Source organism: Bufo gargarizans, chromosome 10 (assembly GCF_014858855.1).
Source record: "Bufo gargarizans isolate SCDJY-AF-19 chromosome 10, ASM1485885v1, whole genome shotgun sequence".
Taxonomy (NCBI): Eukaryota; Metazoa; Chordata; class Amphibia; order Anura; family Bufonidae; genus Bufo; species Bufo gargarizans.
In genome coordinates, this window is record NC_058089.1 from 68519584 (window position 1) to 68537116 (window position 17533).

At 46.7% G+C, this 17533-nt stretch overlaps 1 protein-coding gene across 6 annotated transcripts in view; it reads right to left on the reverse strand.

Moving 5' to 3' along the window:
* Positions 1–17533, reverse strand: part of RIPOR1 (RHO family interacting cell polarization regulator 1) — a 289814-nt gene that overhangs the window by 202288 nt on the left and 69993 nt on the right. The window contains exon 1 of one of the 6 annotated variants that reach the window (XM_044271138.1): positions 15879–16052. The exons of 2 other annotated variants lie outside the window; for them this stretch is intronic. In XM_044271138.1, the coding sequence (XP_044127073.1) occupies positions 15879–15897 (19 nt within the window). In that variant the 5' untranslated portion in view covers positions 15898–16052. Of the gene's footprint in view, positions 1–15878; positions 16053–17533 lie in introns of those variants that run through there. 3 more of the 6 variants (XM_044271137.1, XM_044271144.1, XM_044271142.1) reach the window with 3 other exon arrangements.

Sequence of the window (17533 nt, forward strand, 5' to 3'; positions counted from 1 at the left end):
TGTAAAGCTGCTTACTGACGGATAAACTGCTACCGTCAAACCACATTTATTACAGTCTTAAAGGGCCGATCATAAATCTGACTTGGCTAAAACTGACTTTAGCCATATGTGAAAGTGGAGTGAGCTGTCAGAGTCATGATAAATCTGGCCCAATGTGTAACAAAGTTTAACAAAATATGGGAAAATTTGGAGAAATTTAGGATACAGTGCCCGGATTAGCTTCCTTTCCCAATTGTGATATGTGGTGGGTGGTGGCAAAGTACTTGTTTCTTTGTGCTTCCCATCTCCTTTATTCTGCTTAGCTTTGGATATGTGCTGTCTGAAGGGGATTAGAGCAGCATAAGATGGGTGGGAAGTGGCCTGTTAAACAGATAAGAGAAGCACACCAATGGCTATTCTTTTGAAGTATTGATAATTTAACCGATTTTGGAGTTGAACCCGTTCCATCGCTCGGGTGGGGGGAGGGGGGGAATGGGTTTGGGAGGGACGGTCTCGTTTATAAACCGTAATGGGTGGGAAATTTGGTTTGTACAAGGTATACTGTGTAACAATATTACTTGATCTCATGTACGTCTTCTAATATGCTTGATGATACATATTGTACTCATGGAATTAATTCTATGACCGATCATATAATGCTTTGGTAATACTTTTATTGATGGTCGCATGTATATTGTGCAGACTATTTTCTTTCTCTTTATTTTTGCAATTTACAAAAAGTTAAATAAAAATCTGATAAAAAAAAAAAAAGGGCAAAACCATGGGTCAGGTTTTTTGATCAATGCTCAAGTTGTGTGTATACCGGTTTCAAATTTCACCTGTGAGTATGGAGAATAAAATGCTTTGGTTTTAAACCATCCTTTTGGTCTGCACTATATGTCTTCTCTCCTAAGCCTTTAGGCTAGTTTCACACCGGCAGCTGGGTGATCCGGCCAGAAGTTCCGGCACAAAATGCCGGGACTCGGCCAGATAAAAACCATTGCATGCAGCGTTTTTTCTTTTTGATGACTCTTGGGATATTTGCCAGGTAGCAGCCGGATCTTTGTCAGGCGCCATTATAAACAATAGGGTCCGGCAGACAGGCGGCACTATCCGGCAATGCCAAATCCGGAGGACACCAGCGGGCTGCTGGAGCCTCTGCTGCAGATGTGAAACTTGCCTTATAGTAGAAAGACTGACTGAAGATCCACTATTGTGACCGGTATATTACATCTATAAGGCATTAAACCGCTGCTGTGAATCGGCAGACAGCTAGCAGAGGACACCGCTGCTATTACATGCAGAGTGAGGAGTGATCGCTGAGCCATCACTCACCCCCATACAGGACAGTGGTGTGCCAGCAGCAGATCGCTATTAGACCGAGTATGCTGAAAGATCTGGACTGCCCGATGAACGAGCATTTGAAGTCAGTTCTGACTGCAATTGCGTTCAAATGTTCAGTTTTTTCCGCACGAGTGCAATGCGTTTTGCACACGTGAGAAAAAACTGAATGTGGTACCCAGACCCGAACCTGGACTTCTTCACTGAAGTTCGGGTTTGGGTTAGGTGTTCTATTCATTTTATTATTTTCCCGTATAACATGGTTATAAAGGAAAATAATTGCATTCTTAATACAGAATGCTTACTAAAATGTTGCTTGAGGGGTTAAATAAAAAAAATAAAGAACTCACCTCATCCTGTTTGCGCAGCCGGCATAGTCTTCTTTCTTCTTCTTTTAGGACCTGCAAAAGGACCTTTGATAACTTAATCGCGCTCACCACGTGGTGAGCGGCGCGGCAACGTCAGAGCAGATCCTGCTGAATGAAGATAGAAGATTTCTATCTTCTTTCAGCAGGACCTGCGCCGACGTCATCACGCTTACCATCTAGTGAGCGCAATTACATCAAAGGTCCCTGTGCAGGTCCTGAAAGATGAAGAAAGAAGACCATGACGGCTGTGCAAACAGGATGAGGAGAGTTAATAATTTTCTTTTAACCCCTCAAGCAACATTTTAGTAAGCATTCTGTATTAGGAATGCTATTATTTTCCTTTATAACCATGTAATAAGGGAAAATAATAAAATGAATAGAACACCTAAGGCCTCATGCACACGACAGTATTTTTTCACGGTCCGCAAAAACGGGGTCCGTAGGTCCGTGACCGTTTTTTCGTCCGTGGGTCTTCCTTGATTTTTGGAGGATCCACGGACATGAAAAAAAAAATAGTTTTGGTGTCCGCCTGGCCGTGCGGAGCCAAACGGATCCGTCCTGAATTACAATGCAAGTCAATGGGGACGGATCCGTTTGACATTGACACAATATGGTGCAATTGCAAACGGCTCCGTCCCCATTGACTTTCAATGTAAAGGCAGGAGTCTCAGACTCATATAATGCAGACGGTGGCTCCGTTCAGTACAGATCCGTCTGCATTATATTGTTAAAATATTTCTAAGTGTGAAAATAGCCTCGGACGGATCCGTCCAGACTTTCAATGTAAAGTCAATGGGGGACGGATCCGTTTGAAGATTGAGCCATATTGTGTCATCTTCAAACTGATCCGTCCCCATTGACTTACATTGTAAGTCTGGACGGATCCGCACGCCTCCGCACGGCCAGGCGGACACCCGAACGCTGCAAGCAGCGTTCAGGTGTCCGCCTGCTGAGCGGAGCGGAGGCTGAACGCTGCCAGACTGATGCAGCTGGCCAACAATGAGTTAAAAACGGGGGGGGGGGGGGGGGGGGTCTGCAGGGGGCAGTCGGGGGGCAGTCATGTACACAGTTTTTCAGTATATTCTAACCTGAAGCGTCCCCATCACCATGGGAACGCCTCTGTGTTAGAATATACTGTCGGATCTGAGTTTTCACGAAGTGAAAACACCTCTGAAAAAGCTTTTATGCAGACGGATCTTCGGATCCGTCTGTATGAAAGTAACCTACGGCCACGGATCACAGATGCCAATCTTGTGTGCATCCGTGTTCTTTCACGGACCCATTGACTTGAATGGGTCCGTGAACCGTTGTCCGTCAAAAAAATAGGACAGGTCATATTTTTTTGATGGACAGGAAACACGGATCACGGTCTCGGCTGCAAAACGGTGCATTTTCAGATTTTTCCACGGACCCATTGAAAGTCAATGGGTCCGCGAAAAAAAGAAGGAAAACGGCACAACGGCCACGGATGCACACAACGGTCGTGTGCATGAGGCCTAACCCGAGCTTCAGTGAAGAAGTCCGGGTTTGGGTCTGGGCACCACATTGTTTTTTCTCACGCGCAAAACGCATTGCACTCGTGCAGAAAAAAAAATATGAACATCAGAACGCAATCGCAGTCAAAACTGACTGAAATGGCGTGCTTACTCCCGCAATGCACACGCGACACACCCGGAGCAAATCCGGGACACCCGTGTGAAAGAGGCCTTAGGGTCGTATTAGATGTTGCGAGAATCGCAAGAAAAATCTTAATATTGTTCGCAAGTGTGTGTGTGTGATAGTTTCCAGTAATTGTGAAATCGTCTGATTCTCGCTGATCGTGAACTTTCAGCATGTTTATCGTTTTCATCGAGCGCTCATCACCCGCTCGCTAGAAGATCAGACTGTAGGTGTGGTGTTCTAGGTGTACCCACAGGTATGTTTATTATCTACAGCTTGATATAATTCTAAATGTGAGAAGGAAGACGACACTCTTGGGAGGTGGTACAGTAGGTGGTCTAAAATGTCTAAACACCAATGATGACAACATACCCCTTTGTTACACCTACCATTTCCCCCAACGTCCACCTCCATGAGCTATATTCTGTAACACATGCGCTGACGAGTGATCAGTGAGCGTATAACCATAACATTTCCGATCTCTACAGTGTCCATAGCTCTGTATAATGTCGCTAACTATCTGATCATCAATTGTCGTCGGTACAAAATCTACTTGTCCAATACAGCACTTCCTTTGAGACAGATTTTTACTTCAGAACTGTAGTGCAATTTTGGTGTAAAAAAGGTGCATCTTAGACCTTGCCCTATTTTAAGTGAAGCTCTACCCCCTTGATGGCAGGCCAGAAAAATACACCCAATTGTGCCTCTTTTTATACAGATTTTTGGCATGGACACATTATTAAATTCAGGTCAATATGTGAATAAGCCTCAACACTACTGTTAGAGTTTCTGCAGTAATCATAACCTTATGGGGTCATCAAACTGGTGTAAAGCAGAACTGGCTTAGTTGCCCATAGCAACCAGATTCCACCCTTCATTTTTGACAACTCCTTTGTAAAATGAAGGGTGGAATCGGATTGGTGGCCATGGGCAACTAAGCCAGTTCTACTTTACACTAGTTTCATAAATTACCCCATTAAAGTAAAATTCTCAAGGAGATTTCCATTCCTTTAGGGCTTGTTCACACGAACGTGTGCTGCCCGTTGCCATATTTCAGACCGCATTTGTGGATCCGCAATACACGGGCACTGTTCCGTGTGCATTCCGCATCACGGATGCGGACCCATTCACTTCAATGGGTCTGCAAACCCGAAGGTGCGGAATGGAAGCACGGAACACTACGTGAGCACTACGGAGTGCTTTCTGGAGTTCCATTCCGTACATCCGCACCGCAAAAAGATAGCACATGCTCTCGTGGACCCAGTCAAGCGATTTGCGGTCCACAGCATGGGCTGCACACGGTCCTGTGAACTAGCCCTTCTAGAGGAAAAAAGTAGGTACTACCGTTTCCGATTACTGTGATATCCCAGCCATGACTGGAGCGAACATTACAGGGGACCAATCCATTCCAATGGACGTTCAGGCAGTTGCCATCCATAGACAAAAGAAGGTTTCGTTCAATTACAGCAAATAGATCATAAAAGCAGTAATACATTGAAACACGACCATGCACGATATTTACAAGGTTCAATTAAAATAAAATATACTTTATTTACCAGGTGTGCAGAACACTTACTAGAAAAGTACAATTGCCTGTGTGCACTGCAGCCATCCCCTGAAAACACGACACAAACAAGAACTGAATGCAGAGTCAGGACAGGAAAAGGAAAAGGCTGGGCGAGTACTACAAAGAATACACGGAAACTGTTGTTTTCCCACTGGAGCATCTTAAATAATAATCTGACTGTGTGACAGATAAAGTACAATTCCCATAAAACGGATATTAAAATATTAGCCTGGAACAGAAGGTACATTCCATGACACTTGGGAATAAACTGATAAAATTCTTCTAGGGCCTCTTCATATCTTGTGATCATATTGCGTTTTCACAGAGATTTTGAAAACGTGGCATGAAAAACATGACAGCAGCATCTTAATAGCTAATGTACACGCATACAGTACAAAGGGCCCCACAGAATGGAGGGCACTACCGGGGGAAATATTTACACTGGAGGGGAGTACTGGTGGGATTTTATATAAGGGGCACTGTGCGGGTGCCTTGTATATACTAGGACCACTACTGTGCCCTTCCTCCATACCTTGTACATTAAGCCCTCTCTCCTTCTGTACCAGTTTGTAACTTGTCTTGTTCATGCTTATTGCAATTGCCTGCATTATGCATGTATACTAGGGTTGCCACCTTTCCCAACAAAAAATACCAGGCAAGTTTAGTTGTGGGGGCATGGCTTAACACAGGGTGTGAAGTCGCTGTCATACTGTGGCTCCCCAGGAATATTAAATCTCCCATTAGCACCCCCAGTAATAGTAGAGCACCCAGTAATAGTAATGCCCCCATTAGTGTGCCCCAGTAAGAGTAATGGCCCTATTAGAGCACCCCAGAATGAATAATACCCCTATTAGTGCCCGCCAGTAAGAATAATGCCCCCATTAGTGACCCCCAGTTAGAGTAATGTGGCCCTCATACCCCGGGAACAGGCACTCGGGGCTGGCACACTGACTGTAGAGTGGTGTGTGAGTCCAGCAGCTTTCCTGGGCCCGGTAACTGAGACCGGGGGAGAGGGGAGGTGTCATGATAGGAAAGGAGCGCAGCAGAAGAGCTGGGGACGGAAGGAGCGCTCGTCTCATTGTTATCCGGCCTGATCTGGAAGCGAGAGCAGCTCAGACGCGGCGCGGCCGCCATGCTGTGGGGCGATTGTTTGCTGCTCTCCTTCAGCAGCTTCTTGATGCTCCTGACCACCCACAGCCCCCAGCTCTCTGGCTTCCAGTCCACCCTGACCGGCGGCCTCGTCCTCTTCAGGTTCGAGCCGGTCCCAGAGTACCGGCCGCTTACTCACCGCCAGCTGTCAGACAGTCTGTGTGACGAGAAAATCAGACAGTCTGCACTGCAGTTTGAAATGAATCCTGTGTCCGGGTCTGAGAAAGGCTTGTCCCCGGACACCGGATTACAAACCCAGACTGTCCGGGTAAATCCTGTACGGGTGGCAACCCTAATGTATACCCCTTTTCATATGTATAGCGCCATGAAAAGGGGGCCATTATTTATGTTGGGGGGAGTATAACATCGGCATAGCTACCATGGAAAAAAAGGGAAGCGGCATCTATGGGGCCCAAACTCAATAAGGGGCCCAGGACGACGACAAATGGATTAATTTTCGGGGCCCAGGGAGTGGCGAGTATAATGCTCCTAGCATTGGTATTACTCACTGCATCCTCGTCTTCTTCACTGGGCACCTGCACTGCACAAAGTCCTGGCAGTGCACAGCTTCAATACAGAATGTAGTGTGCGTAAGAGACACTGTGCGACATCAGGTCACAGTGTAGCGCGTGCTCAGACACCTTAGGAGGAGAAGAGAAGTGAGCAAGTCCGGTCTGAGGTCTATATTAAGGGGAGCGAAAGGAGCCCCGATCAAAAATTTGCTGTAGGCCCAGTCAGTTCTACTTGTGCCACTATTGTATTATATATACTGAGGGCACTGCAGGGGTTGGCATGTTCCAAAACAAATAAACATCTTTTCACGGCCATTTTAACAGTCTTGAAAAACAGATGCAAAACAGCCATTAAGAACAGACAAATGGCCAGAAAAAAGTGAGTGTATCCGTTTTAAATGGCCATTTTTTTATATTCTAATCAATATTTTAAACTAGAGGAATTTATGATTTTTACTGACATTTAAAATAAAAAATAACCACCAAGAAAATTCTTTAAAAACACGATTTAAATAACACTGCGCAACAATGATTTTGCTACTGAGAGAAGAACATGTGATTCATACTAAAATGAGCGCGCCGATTCCCAATATAGGTGCGGGTCCCAGCAGTGGGACCCGCACCTATAAGACAATGTGGGCATATTCTAGCAATATGCCCCCATTGTCTGGGATGCTAGAAGGGTACATGATCTAACCTGTAGTGAATGTAATCTTCTTACCAGAGTCTGTATTTGGGAGTTATACCTCCCTTCTGCTTCTCGGCTGTGTCATGTGACCAGCAACCAGACTCTCCAAATTACACAGTGTCTTATGTGTGGGCAGGAAGTCAGTTTCTCCATGTATTCCTATGGGAGCCTCATGCTCAGTCTCATAGGAATGAATAGAGAGGTAAGTGACTTCCTGTCCTGTGTCCACTGGAGTTGGTCACATGACATCACTTTCTAGCAGGTCAGAGAATAAACATTTTAGCGGGGGTTCTACTTTAAAACTCTATTACACCTGCAGATTAAAGGGGTTGTCCAGGTTCAGAGCTGAACCTGGACATACCTCCATTTTCACCCAGGCAGCCCCCCTGACATGAGCATCGGAGCAGTTCATGCTCCGATGCTCTCCTTTGCCCTGCGCTAAATCGCGCAGGGCAAAGGCATTTTTCTGAGTTCCTGTGACGTACCGGGGCTCTCTATGGGGCTGACAGGAACCCCGGTGACGTCACCGGCACTGATGGGTGGGATTTGGCTCTGCCCTAGCCAGTAAAACGGCTAGGGCAGAGCTAAAGCCCGCCCCTCAGAGCCGGTGACGTCACCGAACACACTGCTGGGCGGAAGTTACCGCCCGGCAGTGTGTTATTGAAAACACAAGAGCCCGTGCCCTGCGCGATCTAGCGCAGGGCACGGGAGCGCATCGGAGCATGAGATGCTCCGATGCCAGGCTCAGGAGGGCTGCCGGGGTGAAAATAAGGGTATGTCCGGGTTCAGCTCTGAACCCGGACAACCCCTTTAAGCAGGCGATTGTCTGAAAGGAAGCGTTCCCTCCCGGCAATCGCCTGCTCGATAGCAGAGGAGACCGCTGGTATTACATGCAGCGATCTCCTCTACAGTATGGGGACAAGCAATGAGAACCGATTTCCCATCAGCAGTAGCACACCCAGCTTATCACTATTTTTGACAAATAGGAGCCTTATGGGCATCAATTATCGGGAATGAACATTACTATGAACGCTCATTCCCAATAATAATCCTGTGCAAATGTGCTGCCATTAAGTTAATTATGTGCAACCCAAAATAGAGCCATTCAAAACTACATCTTGTCAGACAAAAAACAAGCCCTCATCATGGCCACATCGATGGGAAAATAAAGCTATAGGGGGTATAGATGTCTGTCTTAAAAGGATAACTGTCATATTTTCACTCAAAATTCCATTTTCATATTTGCTGCTGTGGAGATAATCCATAATCACTAACTGGTGTTCACATACCAAGTGTTTAATAAGATTCCGTCCATAGCAACTGCTCCTCACAACACTTCTTTCTGACTATCTTCTCAAGATGGCCGCCGATGCCCTTACCCTGAGACCTCCCTCACAAACTACCCAGAATTCATCTGGCTCATCTCGGGAATGCGCAGCCTCACCCCAACCAATCAGCTTTCTCCAGACTTAAACACGCCCTCTTCCTCCTGAGTAATCACATATTTTTATGGCCAATATTCTAATTACGAAAATCGGCACTATCCCGGTCCGACAGGAGCGCGCGCGCCCACTACTACGTGCTACGTCTTCTGTATATAGAAGAGGAGACAGAGGACACCTAGCAATGCTGTTTTAGCCGCACCACCGAAATGCCTGGGGGAGGAAAGAACATGCTGCAATCACTAGGCAATTCAATACCTATACAAAAGTATTAACTAGGGAACTAAAAGGTGCACTTAGGCTACTTTCACACTCGCGTTTGGTGTGGATCCGTCATGGATCTGCACAAAAGCATCCGTTCAGATAATACAATCGCATGCATCGCTTCAGAACGGGTCCGTTTGTATTATCTTTAACATAGCCAAAACGGATCCGTCTTGAACACCGTTGAAAGTCAATGGGGGACGGATCAGTTTTCTATTGTGCCAGTGAAAACGGATCCGTCCCCATTGACTTACATTGTGTGCCAGGATCCGTTTAGCTTAGTTTCGTCAGACACCAAAATGCTGCAGGCAGCGTTTTGGTGTCCGCATCCAGAGCGGAATGAGGACTGAACTGATCCAAGGTGATGCATTCTGAGCGGACCGCTTGTGAGATCTTTAAACGAATCTCACAAACGGAAACCAAAACGCCAAAATGTGAAAGTAGCCCAAGTGTGACCAAGCCAATTACATAAAAAAAAAAAAAAAAAAAAGGGAGGACTTTCACACTAGCCCGGCTTCCTCTCGGCATGCCCTGCTGTCTGAACTCCGCCCCCGCCCCCATTATAGTCACTGGGACGGAGCGGCAGTCCGGGGGCACACGTGAACTAGCGGCAGGACGTATCAGACAGCCTGCCGGAGTCCACTGCTGCTAGTGTGAAGCTAGCCTAATAAAGCCCCTGCACTGGCTGTGGAACACCGAAATAATGAAAAGGCGCAGACCTCTCCATAAGGCTACTTTCACATCTGCGCTTTCCCTTTCCGCTATTGAGATCTGTCATAGGATCTCAATAGCGGGAGGAAAACACTTCCATTTTGTCCCCCCACATTGTCAATGGGGACAAACTGAACTGAATGAAACAGAGTGCACCAGAACGCATTCCATTCCGTTTGGCTGCGTCCCCATCGCGGTCAGAATAATGCCCGACATGTGATGCGGAGCAAGAAAGATTCGTCATGACACACAATGTAAGTCAATGATGGTGGATACGTTTTCGCAGACACAAAAGAAAAAGGATCTGTCCCCATTGACTTACAATGGCGCTCATGACGGATCCTTCAGAACGGATGTAGACGGTTGTATTTATCATGACGGGAGAGTTTTTGCTGATCCATGATGGATGCAGCAAAAATGCTGCTGTGAAAGTAGTGTAACTTTGGCACATCCAGTGCCAGTTGTAAATGACCGCTTGCGAGTTGGCTTACATTTAGACTATTTTCTACGCCCGTCCCCTTCACCACCCCCACTTTTTTTTTTTTTTTTGACCTGAACATCCAAGAACAACATTACGGATCAGTATAGAATTTCTATGAGGATTTCCTTCAGAACCATCTTATAGCGATTTATTAATATTTCACAGACCTACAGTCCCTGAACCTCTGTGTACATTGCTCAGTTTCCTGTGGTCCTCTCCAGTGTTTAATCTGCTTCCGGCATCTGTTTAAAACTGGGAATTTGTACAGACCACTCCCTTGAGAAAGTACACATTGCAATGAGATGGCAGCTGGCCTGCTTTCCCAACTATTGGTACATGTATAATAGTATAGAGAGATGCTAGAGTTAGTGGGAAAGGTCCTAGGCAAGGGCTATCAAAACTACTGCAAAGGGGCAGTTGCCATTAGCAACCAGTCAGATTATCTCTCTGGCAACTGCCCTGTTTCTCCATAATTACAAGTTTCAAAGTGCCACGGTGCATTAACTTAAAGGGGTATTCTGGTAGGTACATGAAATCCCCTGTACACAGAATAGGTGATAACTATCACATTGTTGGGGGTCCTACCAAAGTGGCTGCTCCAGTCATTTTAGGGGTACAGCAAGGGCCCTGTTCTCATGAACGGTGGCAGTCCCAGCAGTAGGACCCCCTCTGATCTGATAGTTCTCCCCTATACTGTGGATTGGGATAACCTGCACTCCTGGAAAACCCATTGTATTACCCTTCCTTTCTTTAAAGGGGTATTCCAGTAGGTACAGTACTGATGACCTATCATTAGGTCATCGATATCTGATCAGTGGGGGTCCAATCCCCAGCATCCCGGCCAATCTCCTGCTTGAAGAGTACCTAGAGTTCCTGTGAGCGCTTCATCCTCCTGACAGCATACCAAGCACAGCACCACACAATGTATAGTGGCTGTGCTTGGTATTGCAGCCCAGGCGGAGCAGCACAAAGGCCGTGACCAATGAACATGATGTCACTGGCCTAGGAAAAGGCCACAGAGCTCACATGGCCCCTTCAAGCAGCTGATCGTCAGGGATGTGGGAGCCAGACCCCCACCAATCAGAAATTAGTTACCTATCCTGAAGATAGGTCATCAGTATTTTACTCCAGAAAAACCCCTACAAGCAAATTAATGTAGTACTCTGGAGTTGACCACTCTTTAAATTTACAGAACCCCCCAACCCGCCCATTGCAAGGATGATTATAATTTTTTATTATTATAAAAAAAAAAAAGGAAATTCTAAAATTAAATCCGCAGTATAAATGCTGCAGATTTGAAATCCGCAATACCGCAGCTTTGTTTGGCACATGTGGATGAGAATTCTTATCCACTTTGCTGGTACTGCACAATACTGCGGATCTGCCACACAAAAATCTGCAGCTAATCAGTCACGTGTGAACCCAGCATAAGGGTTCATTCACACGTCCGTGGTGTATTGCGGATCCGCAATACACTGGGCTGCACATGGTCGGCACTAAATAGAGAAGTCCTATACTTGTCCGCGGACATGTGAATGGAGCATATTCAAACGACAGATTTGAAAACACACTGAAAAAAATTTTTACTTGTTTTTTAACCAATGTGTGTTCACTACAATACAAAGCTACATTTTCAGCTAAAGGTTCTTGGCCCCCGGAAAACGCACACACAAAAAAACGGATGGACGGAGCTGTCTTTTTATGCTTCTCATTCAATGATTCAGTGTGGATTCTGCTCCAAGATAGGGAAACAAAACAAGTGCCGCTTCCCATGGAAATGAGTGAACGGGACCTCACATTGGCCTCGCTCCTGGATAACTAGCCTAAGCTTCTCCTCAGGTCCACCACAGCACTCAAGGCATTTTCTAGCTTTACTTCCAGGACCCCCATACAAATCTTGTATCCCCCTGAGGATCTTCCCAGCTCAGCAGTGGGGTCTGAGAGATGACGGGGGAGGGGAGCTTGTATACAGACCCTGTCCTGGTCAGCATGAAGGACCTGGATACTTGTAGGAAGTAAAAGTGCCTGTGTGTGTAACCTCTTCTTGACCCTTGGAGCTATGTAGTTCCTGTAAATTGATTAAAGGATTTTCCCGGGAGTTTAAAGGCGTTTTCCGAGACTTTAACTGATGACCTAGCCTCTTGATAGGTCATCAGTATCAGATTGGTGGGGTCTGACGCTCAGGATCCCCGCCAATCAGCTGATTGAGAAGGCACCGGTGCCCCAGTGCGCGCAGAGGCTTCTCACAGCTTACCCTAGGCCAGTGACATCACGATCATCGAATGGGGCCAAGTTGCAATACCAAGTATAGCCACTATACAATGTACAGCGCTGTGCTTGGTAAGCTGCAAGAAGGCCACGGTCCTCACAGGAGCGCCAGTGCCTTCTCAAACAGCGACTGGCGGGGGTCACGAGTGTCAGGCCCCACCAAACACACACACACACCCCAGCAGTCAGGTGTTTAAAAATGTAAACATTTTAGCCTCTTGCCAGCTGCGAAACACAAATCTTTATCCGCAATGCACGGGCACCGACAAAGTCTATCTTTTTGCGAAACAGAAGCGCGGAAAGGAACCCCACGAAAGCGCTCCGTAGTGCTTCCGTAGGGTTCCATTCCGTGGTTCCATTCCGCATCTCCGGATTTGCGGACCCATGCAAGTGAACGTGTCTCGTGTATTGCAGACCCACCGTATGCAGGATGGAATACGGCCACAGGGGACACACAGCCGTGTGCAAGAGACCTTAACCTACACACTTAACCCCTCAGATGCCATGGTCAAATGTGACCACAGCATCTGGGAGGTCAAAAACCGTGAGAGCCTCCATAGGAACATAGTATAATTTTCATAGACTCCAATGCTAACATTGTATGCGAAAGTAAATGGTGCCATTAGAAAGTACAACTTTTCCTGCAAAAAATACAAGCCCTCATACGGCCTTTGGGAAGGCTGCGAGTAAAAAATAAAAATGAAAGTCACCCGCTCTTGAAGGAGTTAATATTGATGGCCTTTTCTGAGAATACATCATCAGTATCTGATGGGTGGAGTTCCAACATCCAGCACCCCCGACGACCAGCTGTTTGAAGAGAAAATGCTCCTCCAGTGAGTGCTGTGGCCTCCTCGTAGCCTACCAAGATCAGTGCCGTACACTGCATGGTGGCAGAGCTTGGTATTGCAGCCCAGGGCTATTCCCTTGAATGGAACCAACGCTGGGTTCACACCTGAGCGTACTCTGTATGCGCGGTTTTATCGGGTGTTCACATACGCGGCTCCGGAAGCAAGCAAACGCCCACTGTACTTCTTGGGGCGTAGGGCGTTTTACAGCATGTTTGTATGCGCTGTAAAACGCTCAGGTAAGAACCATGTCCATAGGGAATCATTGGTTCTTGCCTGTTGAGCGTTTTATAGCGCGTAGGAACGTGCTGTAAAACGCTCAGGTGTGAACCCAGCCTAAGCTGCACTTAGCCATGTGACGGAGGAAGAGGCCGCACGGCTCACCGGAGCTCTGCAGCCTCTTCAAACGGTTAATCAGCAGGGGTGCTGGGCGTCAGTCCTGAGGATAGACCAACAACCCCTTTAAATGTATGCATGTATTATAGTCACCCGTATGCTAAAACTTCTCTGACAACTGTTGTATTTAAGTGGTCCCCCCCTCCCCAATGAAACTACAAAAGGCATAGATGGGTTGCTATGGAAAACACTGTTAGACCCCCCTGGCCCGACAACTTGGCACATCTATTAGGCTCTGTGTGTATTAGGTCCAGCCTAACGGGATGCCCATCAGAGGTATTACTTTTCAGGTAATCGTTGGCGCTACTGTAACACAAAACAGTGAATGATGTGACTGCGGTCAAGTGGCGTCCAGCCACTCCGACCAAAGCAGTAATGGGACCAAGCCGTCCCCCAGTCCTATGAGGACCGGAAGCGGATGGGAACCGAGCAGTGGCAGGATGGCAGACAGGCAAGTGGGCTTTTTAAGTTCAGGGGACAGGGAAGGACTCCAGGGCTGGATAACCAAAACTGATCCTATTAAGGCTGGGTTCACATGGGCGTGTCCGGATTAGGTCCGGATGCGTCCCGGTGTATTGCAACAAAGTCGCGCGATTAGGTACGCAATTGCAGTCAGTTTTGACTGCGATTGCATTCCGATGTTCAGTTTGTGTTTTTGTATCGTGCGGGTGCAATGCGTTTTGCATGCACGTGATAAAAAAACGACTATTGTACCCAGACCCGAACTTCTTCACAGAAGTTCAGGTCTGGGATCAGTGTTGTGTAGATGTTATTATTTTCCCTTATAACATGGTTATAAGGGAAAATAGCATTCTGAATACAGAATGCTTAGTAGGTGATCAATTGAGGGTAAAAAAAAATAATTAACTCCCCTTCTCCTCTTGATCGCGTAGTTCCCGGTCTCCTTTTACTTCTTTAATGATGAACTACCGGCTAGGACCTGTGGTGACGTCAGATCAGGTGATGGACCATGTGATTGGGGCATGTGATCTGACGTCACCAGAGGTCCTTTAGCCGACAGCTCATCATTAAAGAAGTAAAGAGACCGGGAACTACGCGATCAAGAGGAGAAGGGGAGTTAATTTTTCTAACCCTCGATTGATCACCTACTAAGCATTCTGTAGTCAGAATGCTATTATTTTCCCTAATAACCATGTTATAAGGGAAAATACAGTGAATAGACTGTCACCTAGCAACCATGGGTGAAAAATCGCACCGCATCCGCAGTTGCTTGCGATTTTCAATCAGCCCCATTCACTTCTATGGGGCCTGCATTGCTTTATAAACGCACAATATAGAGCATGCTGCGATTTTCACATTGAAAAGTGATGCGTGAAAAATCACAGCTCATGTGAACAGCCCTATAGAAATGAATGGGTCCAGATTCAGTGCGGGTGCAATGCGTTCACCTCCCGCATTGCACCCGCGCGGAAATCTCGCCCGTGTGAACGCAGCCAAACAGTGTATAAGCTATGCACATCCCCGATCAAACATAAATGGCAAAAATACATATTAAAACAATTAGGCGGAGAACGTGACAGGCATGATTGAGTGCAATCAAAATGATAAATATACAGAAGTTAAACCATAATTAGAGAACGTTCAACACCTGAATATAATGCAAAAATAAATCAGTGTATACCGACACACCTAATAATATGCAGATGCAGCAATCTTTAAACATGGTAACAACTGAAAACTTCAGGGTACCTGCACATGCTGTATGTAGGTTTGGTTGCAGAATCAGACATACAGCCTGATAGGATTCTTCCTGCTGACTAAATTAATGGGATCGATGCAGCATTCCCCTTTATGCACAGGCTAAGTCCGCCAGAGCGAGGACCCCTGACACTTTCTGTCAATGGCGGTAAGCGCCGCCAATCAGAGGACACACTGCTCTCCTCTCCTGCTGATGCTTGGCCTGCAGCCAGGGCTGAAAGACCGACAAGGCCACCAGCCCGCAATCCCCTGGCGAGTTGTCAGAGCGAAGAGCATACGGCACCATAGGCCCCCACACACTAATTCTCCAGGTCTCCGCTCTCCACAACACAATTTCGAGCAGTATTACCCAATAAGAACAAGACTATATAATATTACACCATGCAAATCTACGGTGGGAAACAAAAGTAATAAAAAATTATAATTCCATCAATGCCCCCCCTCATGGATGTTCCCTTCAGCAGCAGGCACCTATCCCAAGTCTGTTACCTTGAAGGTTAACGTTCATGTTGCTGGCTTCAGGCAAAAATCTATATATTTGATGCAGTCATCCGCCCCGCTGAACTGTGCAGCTCCTGGATTCCAGACTTTCGGATATGCTGAAGAGCCAGGTCCAGCAAGTCCACGACAGGAAAGGGCCAGGCAGGTTTCCTCCCTATACTTCCCCTGCCAAAATATCTGACATCACCCTCCTCACGATGAGTCAAATCCTGACCTGTAACAATGACAGCCAGGCCGTCTCTTACTACGACATGTGCATTGCAGTGTGGATGGGAAATAAGGAAATACATTACAGGGAGCAGAAAATGAAAGCACTTATCAGGAGCCCAAGTGAGGAGAATCCGTAGAGTATGTGTGCTCTACAGCGCTAGCTGCAGGGAGTGTACGGTACCACAACCTATAATCCTGCATCATACTATACACTGCGATATTCCTTTAAGGGCTCATGCACATGTCTGCAAATCGCGGATCCGCAAAACACGGATACCGCCAGTGTGCATTTCATATTTTGCTGAATGGAACAGCTGGCCCCTAATAGAACCGTCCTATCCTTGTCTGTAATATGCACAATAATAGGACACGTTCCATTTTTGGGCAGAACAGCCATGCAGACATAGGGATACAGAGTGCACTTGGAGTGATTTCCTTATTTTTGCAGCCCCATTAAAGTGAATGGTTCCGCATACAGGCCACACAAAAAAAAAAGGTTTGTGTGGCATCGACCCTAGGGCCACCATATGCAGATGCAGGACCCATTCACTTGAAATTGACTGAAATATGCAGGTACTCACCAGTGATGCCACAGTCCGTTGGGAACCATGGCGTCTCAATGGTTATGCAAACACAACACAATTGTGAAGTACCGATGGGATCTCATGGCAGCTAAGAGTCTAATAAGTCCCCCAGACCAGCGATGGCCATTCACATCAGCCCTATATTTACCATTGTTCTGCTGCATTAGAAGAGCAAAACAACGGAAATAACCGTGCTGGATAGGGGACACAACTGACCGGAAGGGAGCTGAGCAGAATCCTTCAATGGAGTCCGTTACAGCGTCTGTTCAGAAATCTGTATTTTTCTGGACAAAAAAGTCCTACATGCAGGACTTTGGCAGGTCTTTTTGACAGAATCTGCGGGTGAGGCCCCAAATGGAACCTCCAACGCAGGTGTGCATACCTCCCAACCGCTGGCCTGTGTAGGAGGAGGGGTGCAGGCCAGCGGTGCAATGTGCATTCTGCCTGCTACTGCAGATCAGCGGAAAAAGCAGATAAGTATTTTCTGTTGTTTTACTTCCTTTGAAGGGGGCACATCTGGGCATAACTATTGTAAAAGGGGCACAACTATTGTACAGGGGGCACATATCTGGGCATAACTACTGTGAAGGTGGCACATGTGGGCATTACTACTGTAAAGGGGCACAATAAAGGCATATTTACTGTGTGGTGGCATAAAGGGGGAATAATTACTATGTGGGGCATTAAAGGGACTGGGTGGGATTGGGCGTGTATAGTTCGGTTTTGGGCAGGGTTAGAGACGTGGCCTAGTATGTAAAATGTGCCGCACCTTTGTGCTTTTCAAAGGTTGGGAGGTATAGAGGTGAACTCTCCCCAACATGTCAAATAGGTCGCCTGTCAGTGGAACAT